Consider the following 16543-nt stretch of genomic DNA (forward strand, 5'->3'; position numbering starts at 1 on the left):
TGTGTACATGTTATGTGCATAACACAGTCTTACTTCTCGCAGATGTCTCTGAGCTTCTTCATCTGAGCACTCTGGCACTCCTCTGCTATGGTGGTCAGCTTCTCCACCAGCTACAGACACACAGAGGGAGTCATATTTAAAACAGAGTAAAGTAAACATTAAGCCTTTGCTTCCTTAGCTATCATTTCACTTCAGTTGCAGCTACATGTGTTTGGATTTTGATCATAATTAAACAACATCCAGATTGGGCAAACAGCACAATCCTCATTATGCTTGTTGTGTTTTGCTTGGATAAACCTGTGTGACACCTCAGCTGTGCTCGCTGTGCAGGTGTACTGGAGCACAGCTAATTTATTTTTCCACCTCATACAACACAACGTGAGCGCAGGCAGCAGAATGATGGCTGTGATAACGTAAAGGGGGCTGACCTGGAGGTAATAGCAGCGTGCGCTTATTCATTCGCTAGATATGATTAGCCTGCGTTAGCCTTTCTGAGCTTTGGGAGAGTGGGAGACAGTCAGCGCTTTATCCAGTCCAACACAAGTCAAGACAAACATGCATGTGGGACTGCTTATCCCACTGCTACCAACAGTATGCACTTGTTTATATTATGCAGGCTGATTGTGTAGGATCACTTTATATTGTGACTTGTAATATTGGGAGAAGTGCATATAAGGAAATGACTTACAAACACAACTGTTCAAAAGTTTGGAATCACCTGTTACACTGATGTTTTCATTCTTTCCTTTAGTAATGGATACAAACCAGAGATAAAAACAGTATATTCAGAAATTAAATTAAAATTTTCAAGCACTAAAAAAACACATTAAATGATTAAAACTTTCATTTCCTCAAAGCGTAATTTAACCCCCAAAATATCCTTCAAGTTTGAATGTATATCCATCCCTATGGGAACCTGCTTCTTTGGTCCTCTGCTGTCTCCTCAGTTGACATTGATTTGTCAGTCCATAATACATACATATATGTGTTAACCCTTGACTATCCTTCTACTTCTAAGTTTTAAGAATAGCTTTGTGAAATCAACAACCTTGTAGACGATACTTTAGTAATGTAAATTATTGTCACTTGACACTGAAACAGAAACTGGGCATTATGTTTATAAGTAAAGTTGTCACTCAACAAAGCCTTATCTCTGTTTACAGATTCTACATTTCTGTGTAGAATGGATGTAGGCAGGGACGTGGATTTTAAATACGGTAAGTGTTCTGGTTTCCGTTTGTAGTACCAATCACGTATCAGCAGGCTGCGGTGAAGGAGAAACAGTCCTTGAGGAGAGCAAAAGCAGGCGGAACATAATCCGCCGTAATGGCATCCCGGCTCCCATAAGCAGCTATCTGATGATGACTTAGCTTCTTATAAATCTCTATAATCAGACATCAGCTAACAATCTGTTCTAGATTGAAAATTTCAACAAGAGAAAAATTCCCTTGACGCTGTCATGAAAACCGTCCAGCGTTTAGATTTCCTGACTTCCTCGAGAGCATCAGAAATGATCAACAAAAGAGCATTATAAAAGTAGTTTTCTTCTCCTCAGGACAGACCTGACAAAGATTCATTTTTAATTTTTACAAATCCACATCATGATGTTGAAAATTCGGCAAACCTGCCGTTAAGACCTGTTTTTATTTTTCGGGTTCATATCGCTGTAGTTAGCCAGAGCACAGCCTCTGTGTAACCTACCATTTACAGTGAAACTGAGACACACGAGAAACGGATGAACGTGCGCTCCTCTGGGGGATTAAATGAACCAAGAAATGACGCTGTTTATTTTGCTGACATATCTGGTGGGGCTGTAAACAATGCAGTGCACAGAATAGAAAGTGCTGGATGTAAGTCCTTATCGCTAACCTATGGCTAAACTGGAAGGCCCGCAAAATTCACTGTCACTCCAAGACCACCACTCCTGTGGTTCCGAGATTGACCTGAGGCGTATGGTGGGAAACAAGGTCAGAAGAGACAAGTATAAAAACAGCTACAAGTGTGCTGGCAGGCAATAGATGTACAGACATGAAAAGAAATCGAACATGAGGACCACAGTTTCAAATCTTACACCCGTACTGTATATGTGCAGTATGAACTAAATGATAGCTTTAAAAACTTTTATGGACCTTTGGGAAAAGCATAGTTTTGGCTGGAGCAGACATGATATCAATCTTAATGTCTTTTTTGACATGATTTGGCCATTTCGTTACAAAATCTATGAAGTGTGCATGGAAAATAAATGTAATAAGGACTTGCCCGTACTCTAAAGTGAAAACAGACAGTATGAGACAGACTTGTTGCAATCCTGTTACCAACCATGTACTTAACCACTAGCTAACCCAGCTGCCCTCACATCTATATACTGAGTGTGTGTGCTGCGGGGGGACTTTCCTCAGTACCTGTTTGATGTGTTCTCGTTTCTGGTACTTCTCGCTGTAGTACTGCTCCTGGCGAAGTGTGAGGAGCTGCTGCTGCTGCTGCTCCTTCAGCTCTGAGAGCCTCTGGCTGCACTCCTGCTCCAGCTCACACAGCTCCTGGTCCAGTGTGGACAGAGAGTGCTCGGACCGACTGCAGACACAGAACACCGTCTAATTAAGACCTTTATTTTGCAGTAAAGTGTCTTAACTCATTCTATAAAGGGACGTTGTGAATAATGCATAGGATTTGAATCTTTATATAAAATGTCTAAATGGAATCTAATTAAACCTTTCAGCAAATGTAGCTATAAACAATGTTAATGTTTCAAGCTAACAGCCCTTCTCTTGCACCTTGGAGTGCGCTGGATAAAATGTGTTATCTGTCTTATCCATTGGCCCTCTGTGGCCAACACTGGCTGAGAGGCCTGTAATCTTTGCTGCGTGCTCAGTACTGATTTTCAGTGTGTGATGGACTGCTGAGGGCCCTGAACGAGTCCCTGAGGCTCGGAGGAAGACTTATCCACTCATTCTTATTCTGCACATATCTCAGCCTTATTCTCTCAGATGAGGGAAATGCCTGCCCTGTGGTGTTCGTTTTTAAGGCTATCCAATATGTAACAGTGGATTTAAAAAGCTGTTTAAACATTTTACGAGCAATACAATACGTAACAAATACTGAAAGGTGCAAAATATACTTCTATTTCTTCAGAGGGAAAAGGGAAGAAAAGAAGGAAAGGGAAAGGCACTTAATTAAAAAGTATCTTTATGTGACACTGGCCGGCAGCCCTTTATTCCTAATTTTGTTTCTGCTGGATTCTCTTTGAAGAAGCAGAAAGCTAAACTCAAGGGAAAAGAGGTGGAGAAGGGAAACATACAGTAGCACAGTTTGAAGCGGAGAAGAGGAGGGCTACCTACCTTTTCTTACCGTCTCGTTTGTGGCTCTTCTGCAGGCCAGAGCGCCGCCGCTGATGCTGGCTCTGCAGCTCAGACACTCGAGCTGTGTGCTCCTTGATCAGCTCGCTGGTCTTACGGTGGTGTTTTCGAACCAGCTCCTTCATCTCTTTGTACTGTTTCCTCTGCTCCCGGACAAAGCCCTTCTGTTGCTTCAGCTCCTCCACGGTCTGAGCCTCTAATTCTTAAAGACAAAGGATGAAAGGGCAACAATAATAACTTTTGAAATTATTTAAGTATTTTTTTTTCATCCTGAAAAATTAGAAGCACATCATTTTTTTATTTTTTTGTTCCTCAAAAATCCTAACTAAGGATTAGTCCTTCTTCTCCTCTTGCCTAATTAATAATACATTATAATACGCAATTTTACACAACAGTTGCGTGGGTGGAGATATGAGAGAATTTGTCAAGGTTAAATACCTAAGGAAGTGTTTTCTTTGGAAAGTCGTATCTTTTGACCTCAGACTTCCTTCTATGAATACATCTGAAATTTTCTCTACACCTTATCTTAACATAATAAATCCATCGGCTCTCCAAGGTTTAAAACAAGTGTTACAGTGTATGTGTTTGGCCAACATGTTAATGTGCCGATTACCACACTGAGAAGGTATTTCCTGCTGAATAGAAGTATAAAAAAAAGTTCAATGAATCCTTAATGTTATGAAAAAAGTGTCAAAGAGTGGAAGTAATAAAACATTGTTTTTTACTACTTTTGTGACCTCTGCATAATCTGAGTGGCCTTTGATAATATCTCTGTTGTTAGACTACATTTCCAATCCTGCTTTCCACTCTCAAACACTCATTTTGGGTTATGCAACTCATTTAAATGTACACCACCTCCAGAAACAGTCTGGGTGTCTGGAATAATAAGCACAGGCATGAGTGGTTAAGAATTTTTAAAGGGGACATATCTTAGCTATGCAATTAATTTTCTATTATTCTAATGTGTTTTTGAATCACATTGGTAAAGTTTGTTTCATTTTAAAAATTGTGTATTTTATTATTTTTCGGAGCCTCTCCTTCCTCCTCAAACGAATGAGCCGTTTTGCCATTCAAAGGTCAGACCTTAGCCAAGTTGGCAGACAGAGGTGAATGACGGTGAATGATGAGTTTTAACTTTTTCACTGTGAACAACAAACACCCCAAAATGTGAAACCCATGCAAAATATGAGAATATCCATTCAAAAGATATGGCCCCTTTAAAACCTGGGCATAGGTTTCGGCATCCCTTATACAGAGACTGCAGTCCTCCATGTGGTGGCCCTGGTTCAACTCCCACCCTCGGCCCTTACCACGCCATCCCCCATTCTCTCTTCCCGTTTCCAACACTTTCCACTGTCTTCTCTATAAATAAAGGCTTAAAAGGCCAAAAAAAAACAAACCATAAAATAATAAATAAACCTTACCTGTGAGGACGCTCTGAATGATGTCTTCAGTCTTCACTGATGGCTTCAATGAGCCTGGTTACAAAAAACAAGTTACCTGTTAGTTCTACAGTTAACTTAAAAGATATCATACAACTTTTCTTAGATATTTTGTTTTAGGATAATCAGATTCAAATAACGTCATACTTAACCGGTAATCCTTTAACTGTTGTCTAAGACAGCGGCAGTAAGTTATGGGTCTATTACCGTTATTGAGAACAAAGCAGTCTAGTATAGAGTCTATAACAGTCTATAACAGAAGTGCAACATTTAAGGGTTTGAGTAGTTACAAAAGCAAGCTATAAACTTTACGTTGTTATCTAAGAACAAAAATATGTTTTCTTACATTTATTTTTTATGTTTAACAATACATTTAAGGTCAATCAAGGTCAATCATGTACTCATCCACTTATATTTCAGCTCCTGTAAAAGTGATGATGGTTATCATACAGTACCTGCAGACTGAGGCTGATGGCCTCCCAGCGAAGGGGGTTTGGGGGCGATGATGGGTGTGTGGCTCAGTCCATTCTCTGCAGGCAAAGCTACCCTCTGGTCCACCTTAGATTCTGAGGGGGCATCACTTCCTGCCTCCACCTGTCCATCACATGAAAGATCCAGTTAACACAAAGAAAAACAGCATTCGCTGTTGTCTAACCTGCAGAGGAATTTAAACTGTTGAGTGTCTGATCTGTGAAGTGCAGCAGAGTTAGTCAGGTTTTCCAATCCCAGAGTTTTCCATCTTTTTAAAAACATTTGAATAGAAAGCTAACTGAAAATCTTGCCCCCAAAACAAGTTAGAAACGTTTAAAATACAATCACAAAAGATTATTTTAAGGGACAAAAACCTCCTCTAGAGGTGGCATTTGTTTCCAGACGTCTCTTGTTGTACCTGTGTCCTGCAGGATAGTTTGTAGACATAGCTTTGGTAACCAATTCTCAACATCGCTCCCCGTCCTGAGGCTCTGCAGATCTTAATTTCCCCCTCGGCTAAGCTGAATCTCTGCCTATACGCTCTTATCTCTGTAATGTTAACACAATTCTAAATAATCTCTGCTCCAGCCAGACCTTCTCATTTCTTTTCCCCCTCTCTCTGCACATTCATCTCCCCACACTCTCCATGCTCAGCCACTTTTGGTGACTGTTGCCATGGTCACAGCATGAAGCAGCCCTCTGCCGGCCATCCTCGTGGGTAATCGTATCAGCCGGCAAATCAGATAAAAGACGCCCCTCAGGAACAACCCTTCTTTCTAGCCCCTCTGTTCTCATAACCTGAGATAACCCTGTGTCCTGTCTGGCCTCTCAGCTCACATTTATCTTAACTTCAGTCTGAGAAACTCTGGTTCATACAGTATCTGTCCTCTGATATCGTCCCTTTGTCTGCTCCCTGTAGCATGGTGCTAGCAGTCAGTCTAGGCTACCTGTAGTCTCGGTCATGTAAATTTAAAATGACACCGTTAAAAAAGATTGTTGCTACTTTACCCTGAATGCACCACTCACTAGCTAGCTTATAATTCACCGGCTATTGTTATTATTTTGCTGACCTATTAGTTTGCAATCTTTCCTTTGATTTATCGTTTGAATAAGCAGAATGTCATATTCTCTTAAGCAGCCAAGACTTGTTAAAACTCGTTGTCGCTCTGCATTTAGGTCATGTTAAAAAATGAAGCCTATATAAAGGTCACTGCCAACGCTAGTTTATATCTTGTAGTTATTAGCTCCCTAAAAGTGGAGCCAAAACATCTCTATCACCCCCTGCTGACTGGCTGCAGTATAGGTCATAAAGCCCGCCTCCTCCATGTTAGCAGATGGGACATGAGTCAAACTACAAAATCAAAACACACGTCAAATAAATGTTTCTTAAACGTTGTTTCTATCATTATAGTTAGTCCTTATCATACTGATTTACGTCCAAGTGTTCATTTTTCTAACAAGTTTAGTTTTAATTAGTTATTTTATGCTGTAAAAAGGATGATTGACAGCTCTGTTGACAAATCCGGCTCCTGCAGCCGATCTGTTCAGCAGAGTAGAGGAGGAACGGCGAGAGGAGACGTAACTAAAACAATCCCTACAGTCATTGAAGTTTACATATCTGTGAACGTCTGCTTCAGACCAACACAAGAAGCTCTTCTGCTGACGTGCGGGCTGTTTTTTTAAGTTAAGTGTGTGTTTTGGTTAGCGGAAGTGGCTACGACGGCTCCACCTGCCGATCGCTACTGTGCAGCTCTGGCTCCAAATGACGTCATCGCAAGATGGCAGCGCCCGTCACAGGGGTATTTGGCTTTAACTCTTTACAATTGGTGTGTATATGCATACCTTCTTTTTTTTTAGTACATCATTTTAAATGAAGACTTTGTCTCATTTTAACAGCAAGCTTCCAGCATGCACGTGTGTCCTCATGTGCAAGCTATGTTTTTAATTATCACCACTCAGCAGGCATGGTTGCAGCTAAAAAATTACTAAGCTGTAAGTCTCCAGTGTCCCCATGTTTCAAGAAGAGGCTCAATGAAATGCTTTCTAGATTCGCTTTAGCAGATGAAATTCAGTTATTACCTAAAGGTGTGGAAGCTGTTTTTGACATTGCTTGATAAGACTGGACTGTATAACTCATGATCTCTGCTGCTATGTCTGTGCCAACTCTGCCTTATCTTGTATACAGGCTGAGTTTCTGACTGATCCCCACCCCAGTATGTGTGTGTTTTGGGGATTTTTAGATATGTTTGTCTTTCTTCTATATTGTATAATGGTGTACATGGTGTTTTATGTCATGTATGTTTGTTTTATTGTAAAGAAAACTTAGAAATACAATAATAAAAAAAAGTTAGCTTAAAGATTGATGCAAAGCTAAATTCAGGCTAAAGCTATAACATGGCCTTAAAATTACAGACTGCAAGGTGATCCATTTGAGTTTTGACATCTAGTATCCAATATCTTCTCTCTACAAGCATTCACCTTAAGGTACAGCACAATGAGCGTACACAGAGTCCCAATGATAGAGCTCCCAGCAGAGGAAACCTATAATCAGAGCCTGCAGGTGGCTGAAAGAGGCTCGTTGAAATGCTGCAACAATACTGCTGCTGCTGTGGCTGCAGTACAGTTTATCATGGAGCGACTACAAATGAAATATGGCCCAAACAAAGCCTGCTGATAATATCTATGAGCTGTGGTTCATAATCCCTCCTTTCATTACAAAGCTGGTATACGGATGTTAGTTTTAAAGTTTGTGGCAGGATTAAAAACCTCCTCATGCTTCTGTCTAAATTGCACCTTAATAGAGTTCTTCTTCTCGTTCTCCCTGCAATATGTTTTGAATTCTAAACTAGTTACCTGCTAACAAATAGGAAAGTATCCAGCTGGATGAGGGGCGCTTATCTCAATTAGAAACGTGTGGGATGCTCTGTGTTGGAGAGAAGAGTATAAGCACACACCTCTTTGTCCCCCTCCTCCTCTCCTCCCTCCTCCAAAGTGAGAGCAGCCAGCTGATTGGCTCTCTGCTCCATCAGGTTGACATAGCGGATGGGATTGGACAATGCTTCAATGACGTCTAAAAGGAAGAGGAAGGAAACAGAGCAGCCTATTTGTGCATGATTCTGAACATGCGGTATTTTCTCTATGAAATATTTGACTTTTGGTTCGAATATGTGACCTGACTTACCTGCAAATGTGTCTGGCACATAGTCCTTCACTTCTACGTACACAAACAGAGCAGGCAACGTAAGGGACTGGTTCTTCTCATTCCTTAGACTGATGTAGTGATAGCCTGTGGAGTTTGAGTCAGATGGAAATCAGTTCAGAAGTAAAAATTCAGGAGCCTACCTGACATCATGAAAAATGCAGAGAGGCATCAAGATATTTGAACATTACTCAAGAGAGCAACAGCAGCACATGCACACAAGTCTGTCCCTGCACAAATGCTTATATTCCTTAGCTTTTACATATTCCAGCCATTCTCAATCTATAAAAGAAGAGTTATCATCAAACTAAATTAATGTTGATTGTAAGATAACTAAAGAGCCGGGTTGAATTTAACATATTCACCTGGACGGATGGCTGACACAGGAATGATACGATGGCCGATGAACTTCCCTCCTTCTTCAAACACGGCTATCCTTAATGATGCAAGCGTAGGCAGAACAACCTGAGGAAAACAGGTTAAAAATGCACTCATTATAACATCATACTGACACCACAAAGAGAACATTTTATATGCCTATGTAAGCCATTTTTATAAAGTGGTTGCGTATTACCAGGGCCCGATCAAGGCATAGGCGATATAGGCGGTTGCCTAGGGCTCCATGTTCTGGGGGGCGCTGGCTTGAGCCTCAAAGGTTTTTAATGTAGCCAGATGTGAAATTAAAGCCTACTGCAAGTTTGACACCTTCCCTCCTAACCTTTCTCTCTGCTCTGCTCGCATTAACTGTCACTCTGCCTCTCTCTCTCTCTTACTTTTTGCAAAAAACATCCATATTTCTATCCATGTAAACTGAAGTGTTCAAATGAAAAAGTAGCCACCGTGTGTATTCACAGAAAGAAGAAATAGTCTGACCTTCTTGAAGACAATGGCCTCCTCTTCCCAGACAGGGTTGATGGCGTTGCCTTGAGATGTCTTGGTCTTGAACGCTTTCCTCTTTGTGTCCACCGGTAGGCCGAACATGTCGATCTCCACGTACGTGCCGACTTTCTTATCTGACAGGAACTGGCCCGAGATGATCTGGAGGGATGACGTAGATAAATTATAACACACAGAGTCAGAGAAAGAGAGTCAAAGAGCTTCATAGACAAAAAAGACCAAGGCAAAGCATACACACCTTTACAGACAGTGTGTTGGCTACTATCCCATCCACTGTGCTCTCAGTGAAGGGGTCAAAGTGTTTGTCATGCCGCCGCATAAACTCTGGTTTGAGTCTGTAGCCACATTTCCCGTTGTACTCATACATGCCCAGGTTCAACTGCATGGACAAATCTGTGGAGTTAGGACGGAAAAACAAAAGTTTATTTGTTTGAGTCTACAACAGTGAAATACCACTAACAGACACACTTTCCAATGCATTATTATTACAGTAAATAAAAGGGTACGTTTCATCTTCTCTCTGCTACCCTTTAAACAGTTTTGGGGATTTTTCTCAAAGAAGACTGATGACAAATTAGTAAGAGATTCATTTCATTATCGTCCCACACCGATGGTTTGAAAGTTGAGAGCCACCAGCTGACAGCCGGAGTTCCAGAAGAGCTGAGGGTTGTAGTTGGATGAATCCACTCGTGTGCCTTTCGGGTAGATCCTGCTCAGCTGCAGTTTGTTGTACCTGAACAGAGCTGGTTAAGGAGAACACTGCATGGCCTCTATTAAAAAGTATGACTTGTACTGTCACTTCTACTGTTACTAACTAATTATTTTACTATTCAGAGCCTCTTACAACAACTTTATTAGTGAAATGAGTGACTTCAAATCCAATTATAGAATGTATATAACAGATGAGCCATATGAGGGAAGAGATAAACAGATAACAATAGGGAATATAAAAAGACATAACACTGTAAATGCACTGCAGACACATTAGATGCAAACACTGTGATATACACAGTGTATATACTGTGTTACATTTATTGATGCAAAGCACTCGCTGAGAAGGATACTCCACAAACTCTACAGGAGATTTGGTCAGCTGCTCCAAAGCTTTGGTCTCCACGAAGGATGACATCTGGTAGCTGCGATTGACCTCTGTCGGCAGATAAGATCATAAGATGGTCACAGTTATTAAAAGATTAAAGACATGACTTTTCCTTACTGTTTAAACATGTTCTTATCACTCTTGGTGGGTATTTCTTTTGTTGTTTGGACATACTTTTGGACCCCTCAAAGCTGTTAAACTTGACCGGCTGGATGTAGATGACCAAGTTGGACATTTCCTCTGTGGCAAAAGCCTCGCTTCCTGCTGTTCCCTGTACACGAACACACAGGCAAGTTTCTAACGTTAATGCAGCATTAAGTTTCAAAAAAAGCTCTGTTGTAATCCTTCATAGGCCAGAAATATTCTTAAAAGACTTTGAAGACACAACAGCAGACATAAGGTGCACTATCAGATATGAACAGTAGAGGGCAGCCCCAGCATATGACATGCAAATTGTACATCATGCTGTAAATCCTCGTTATTTTCACTATATTAACGGACTGCTGAGTGTCACATGTGATATACACACCTCATCCATGCAGCCCTTTTTACAGTCCTCATCATCGTCATCTTCATCCTCACTCTCAGCCTCCACCTCACCTGAAACATGAGTCACAAATATGGTCACAGATAAATACAATAAACAAAGCCTCATGAACCCAGCCGTAATGTGTGTTAATTTTATTGAAATTTCCATAAACATGTCTTTGTCCAGGATATGTTGCCTCTATTATAACTCGGGCAGGGACACAAATAAGTCTCACGCCCAACCCGCAGAGCTCATAGACTGAGGAAATTAATTTCAATATTGTTTCAGTGCAGCCGACCCGTCCTCTGCGGCCACATAATGAGAGATCTACTGCAGATTCCACACTGAATATCAGGTCAGGCCGACTGAGGAAATTAATCTGAGCAGTTTAATGGTCAAGCTGACCTACAGCCTCTGCAGCCGGCCTGATGAGAGCGCTGTTAACGATTTCTCTCTGAGTCGGAGGTCATGTGCTGTGAATGACTCACCGATAGACTTTCTGCCCTGCGGCCTCAGGCTGAGCTCAGCTCCTTCGGCCGGCTGCGAGGAATCTGCCGACTCCTCTTTGGTTGAACCTGCATGAAGAGAAAAAGACACACCTGTCACCCTGTTCTGTTTGTCCCTTTTCCCCTTCTGTTGTGTCTTCCCAGCTCTTCCCAGTCACACCTGGTCTTAGATGCTTTAAACCTGACAGGACATCTGAATAGAGAGGCTTCTGGACTGCTGTGGTTCTGCCTCTCAGTGGAGTGTTTTTATGTTGTTGTGTTTTATTGATTTTGTTGGTCTTCACTTTATAATTTGGTTGTTTGATTTTCCTTTAATAAATCCCATGTATTAGCGTGTTTTAAGGTGTTTCACATGGTTATGTCTGGGTCAGAATGTGGATAGTTGTTAGCCCCATAGGGCCACCTTAGGGTGGGCCGTAACACACTGTATAGTATTTCTTTAAAACTATAATCCCAACAATGTTGTACTTGAAGTTCCCGTCCTAGCCTTTCAAATATCCCTTTAACAGTGATGTGTTTTATAGATATAGTGGTGGTTTTATTCTAATACATTTAGCCAAACATTCCTTTATTATTGATCTTAATGTTGTTGTTTTAATTTAAACTGCATATTTTATTTGCTTTTATCTTTCTACTTTTACTTGGGTGTACTATGATTGTTCAATGTATTCCTCTTAATTGCGTAAAAGTGTATTTGTACCATGCTGCGTGTTGGCACTTTAAATAAATGAAAATCAGCACTACAATAAAACTACAGCAGCTTGTCGACCCTGTATCTAATATTTTGGACAGTTTCCTCTTAAAAACAAGCTGCCACAACATATTTTATAAAAATGTTACAGTGTGCCAAAAGCATTATGCAGTTAATTGAGTAGCAGAAAGCTGAGCTTTTTTTGCACTTAGTTTTGTCAGGACACATCGAGGCTATCCCCAAATCTCTGGTGGCTGCGGCATGTTGAGTTTGTACGCAGCCTGACAGACAGATCTGCAGACTCAGGACTCCAACACTCACATCCTCTGCATGTTTTTATGGGGAAAAAAACCTGATTTACAGTGACAGTGTTATTGTGTTTTTATATTAGCTTCTGGTGTTACAAGAGAGCACCAGTCACAGTTAAGACAGGCAAGAACAGTTTTTCTGATTTTGTTTAAATTATATATTGTTTTGGTCTTTTTATGCCTTTATTGAGAGAGAGAGAGAGGACAGTGGCGGAAACAGGGAAAGAGAGAGTGGGGATGATACGCGCCAAAGGGCCAAGGGTGGGAGTCGAACCCGGGGCTGCCTCTGTATATTGGACGCGTGATTTAACCACTGAGCTAAACTGGCGCTCCTTCTGATTTTGTTTTAATTTTGCTGGCTGTCCTTAATAGTGAATTATTTGTCGCAATATCTTTTGTTATAAAGTGTTAATTTCAAGGTTGTTATCAATGAATGTAGGTAGAAAGCTTTTATTCGGTTTGAAGAGCATCAGATGTTAATCGTGCCACACTTTATAATCTAAATTTGCAATGGTCTTTAGTTGCATTAATGCACTCTAGTTAAAACGATCCCTGTTTGTGAAGCACTTGTGCTGCTTATTTCCTTCCAGCAGGGGGCAGTGTGTGTTAGTGTAAGAATGAAGCCTACTGCTCAGCCACCAAAGAAACCTAAAGATGATTGATTACAAGGTCTATTTCAATTTACATCTGAATGATATACTTTATATACAAACATGAATAAATACTGTGAAATATGATGCACAAGAAAATCAAGTATACACATACGCACACATTAAAAGTACACATATGAATGAAGCCAACTCCTCGGCAGATCCGACTGATCAGGGAAAACTAAAACCAGAGAGCAGCTGTGAAAATATAAAGATCCATAAATTGCGACGTATAAACGCTCTGCAGACAGTTATAACATAACGCACACACAGCTGCATGCACACATACCAATACACTAAAGGACACTGCAGGCCGGTGTTTAGGACGCCCCGGTGACTGGCAGTGTGTGTGCCTGACAGAGAGTGTGTGTAACAGCCAATAATACCTTCAGCTGATGGAGAGGGCCATGAAAATGATGAATGATAAACAATAGCAGCGTTTCACTCCAGTGATTCAGCTTCTGGATAGCGCAAAGATGCCGGCCCATATTACAGATGGACCCTGGCTTGGTTAGGCTGTTTTACATTGAAACGTCATAACTCAGCAGTCTTGGTGTGACTTGATGACTCTGTTCGTAGGATGTGTGCGTACCTGCGCTGGGGGAGGAGGGCTCACACACGCTGGAGGAGTCGCTGTAGGTGTTGGAAACCTGCTCGGATAGTTTCTTCTTGGTGCTTCCGTCTGTTTTGTGGTGTTTCTTCTTGTTCTTCACGAGGATCTTTCCCATCAGCTCCATCGGGCTGGGCAGGGGGACACATGACTCCAGCTGGACAGGGTGGAAGAAAGCAATAGACACAGTACATGAGGAAGGTTTCTGTGTTGTATGATTGTTTATCTGCTGAAGGATGCAGAAATGTTGGCGTATGCTGCAAATTGCTCCATTATAGTCATATTTAACATGCTTCTGAAAACAAATTAAAGTTGTTTACTGAAATAAGTGATTTAAAATGTAAATACATGAAACTTTTAGTCACAATCCTCCATGGAAGATTCTGCTGACTTGAGCTTGTTCGTGACCAGGAGTATCGGCACTGAGCACTACAAACTCTGTTGATGTAACAGCTCCAAAGTTTACACTTTCAACATTAAAAATCAGCTTCCTGGGGAGAGGCTGAGTGTTAAACACAAACATTCAGCCTCTCAAGGGAGCAGGCTAGAAGTAGGCAGATCTCTGATTTATTTATGGGGTACACTGCTTTTGGATCCCAGTGTTTAGGACTATTAAAAATGCATTAGAGAAAGTCAGCAGTGATATTGAATACACACACACATACGCTCACAACCACCGAGTTTACAACTTATCTGCTGTAAACAGATCAGAACTTAAAAGGTCTCTTACTTATTCTTGGCTTCTTTGAAGTGTGAGAAAACACTGATTCATGCACCAAACTTGAGCCAAGAGTTTCTATCTAAACATTCTGTGACACGTTCATCTACGCCTCTCCATTGTTGCTGTTGTTGTTAGGAAATGATAAAATAAGATTAGGTCTCCTGTTTCTCTTGGCTTCACACAAACAGTTCCACTTAAATGGAAGCAGTTCAACAAAGGATGTGGAAGGTAATCTTGAGTGAACACAAATGCACAGCACTAAACCTGTTTGATGAAACTTCCATTTACTTGGATGGATCCAATTAAGCTTTTCTCCTCAAATCCCAAAACCTGTTTTTTCTTCTCACTTGTAATAAAGGGAGAGAGAAGAGGGATTTAACGAAACAAGCAGTGGCAGAAAATGCCACTAAACAAGCGTATATATAGATCCTAAACGCACTTTACTTCTCATCAGTTCCAACGCCTGACAGCTGACCATTGGTGGAATATTACTAAACATGTTTAACTAAAGATAGGTAAGTACTTGTGCTTAACCTGTTGGGTCAGCATTAGTTGATATCAAATGAGCAGAATGTAAAGTAGTTCCAATTTTCTCTAACTAAAACAATTAAATTGGGCGGCTGTGGTTTGGACACAGAGTTGGTCATCCTCCTATCAGAAGAATGGTGTTTCGATTCCCTAGTTCTTCCAGCTCTACATGCAAGCCAAGTGTCCTTGTTGTGTGAATGTGTGAGCTGATTAATGACCCTGCTTGGCACTACATTAGTGTATGAATGTGTATATGAAAGGGTGAATGTATTGTAAAGCGCTTTGAGTGGTCAGAATTTGCTATATAAGTGCAGTCCATTTACCATTTACCAAATGCTACTTACACGTTTACTCACCGGCGCTTACTGTTGCTAGGTTACGAAAGACGTCTGGCTGCGCTTCCATTGGTAGTGACCGTTAAGTGTTTTAAATCGTTCTGTATGCTTAATATTTGCTTCTTTTTAAGGAAACTTTAGAAAGAAAAATTGAAAACAAGGAAAGGAATCATGTCCTGGCGTTAGCAGCAGCTCCAGACATGGAAATTGTACCCTCGAAAAAACGAAAGTATTAGTTTCTCCTCTGCCATTGTTGTTCACAAAGTTGATATCAGAAGTCCCGCCCCTTCTTGATTTTGATTGGACGGCGAGGGAGAAGTGAAAATGACGAGCGTGGCAGTGTTTTTATTTTTTTTACTGCAGTACAATTTGGCAACGCAACTTTTAGCTACTTGCTAAATATGAAATTTGTAATTGAAGTTTTGCCACTTGAATTGTGATCTAAATTCGTTTTCCATTTTCAACAATGTGTTTTACTGATTATTTTGTTATTAGGTCAAGGTTCACATTAATTGAACTTTGAACCCGTGGTAGCACCTTTTGCCAAACTCTTTCTTTTAAGACCACTGTAGAAAAATAAGAACAGAGCTTTTCTCTTTGTAAGTATTACCTGTATACATGTTAGTTTGATCTTCTAATGTAGAAAACGTAAAAGATTAGGAGGGATGCTGCATGGCCAGCATTAAATACAAGGAATATAATAAGAGTAAAGAAGTCTTTGATTAAAGCATCTTAAATATCTGTACTGTTGTTGTTAGCGTGCTAGCTGCACTCACTCCATCAGCTTACTCTTGCTCTTCTGCCCACATTACTCTCAATCCTGCCTGCTTCCTGCGTGCGAGCACATCTCTCCTTGCCAATCCTGCACTGTCCCCGGCTTAAAACTAAGCCCCAACAAGACTGAACAAACTGGTAGAAAAATGGTTTTATTTCTCAACATATTTTTTTCTCAGCACTTATAATAAAAATGTTTTGGCAACACAGCTCTCATCAGCCTAATGAATGCACTCATTAGAGCCATATGACAAAGAAGAAAACAGGTTCACAGCAAATCCAATTTTTAAAGTAATTTCAGTGGATAATTTGTACAGAGCGAACTGTTCTCGGTTTAATTGAAAAGTATAAAGTACAACATTATCACCTGTCTCTTCTATTGAACACTATTGGCGGTTTTGTGAAGTGGGGACACGAGAGGAGCTTGAAC

General features: G+C 40.7%; 1 protein-coding gene across 1 annotated transcript in view; it reads right to left on the reverse strand.

The window, feature by feature from the left end:
* The window catches only part of plcb1l (phospholipase C beta 1-like), a 132268-nt gene that overhangs the window by 19028 nt on the left and 96697 nt on the right, over positions 1 to 16543 (reverse strand). Inside the window, exons 14-29 of the mRNA XM_069687021.1 lie at positions 13738 to 13912; positions 11479 to 11565; positions 10991 to 11061; positions 10636 to 10732; positions 10427 to 10511; positions 9971 to 10095; positions 9601 to 9755; positions 9339 to 9503; positions 8831 to 8930; positions 8448 to 8552; positions 8221 to 8336; positions 5251 to 5389; positions 4778 to 4831; positions 3336 to 3555; positions 2403 to 2571; positions 34 to 110 (exon numbers count right to left, since the gene is read on the reverse strand). Coding sequence (XP_069543122.1) covers positions 34 to 110; positions 2403 to 2571; positions 3336 to 3555; positions 4778 to 4831; positions 5251 to 5389; positions 8221 to 8336; positions 8448 to 8552; positions 8831 to 8930; positions 9339 to 9503; positions 9601 to 9755; positions 9971 to 10095; positions 10427 to 10511; positions 10636 to 10732; positions 10991 to 11061; positions 11479 to 11565; positions 13738 to 13912 — 1940 coding nt within the window. The remainder of the gene's footprint in view (positions 1 to 33; positions 111 to 2402; positions 2572 to 3335; positions 3556 to 4777; positions 4832 to 5250; positions 5390 to 8220; positions 8337 to 8447; positions 8553 to 8830; positions 8931 to 9338; positions 9504 to 9600; positions 9756 to 9970; positions 10096 to 10426; positions 10512 to 10635; positions 10733 to 10990; positions 11062 to 11478; positions 11566 to 13737; positions 13913 to 16543) is intronic.

This window comes from Semicossyphus pulcher, unplaced genomic scaffold (assembly GCF_022749685.1).
Source record: "Semicossyphus pulcher isolate SPU_LCO1_2020_fin unplaced genomic scaffold, fSemPul1.0.p SCAF_11, whole genome shotgun sequence".
Taxonomy (NCBI): Eukaryota; Metazoa; Chordata; class Actinopteri; order Labriformes; family Labridae; genus Semicossyphus; species Semicossyphus pulcher.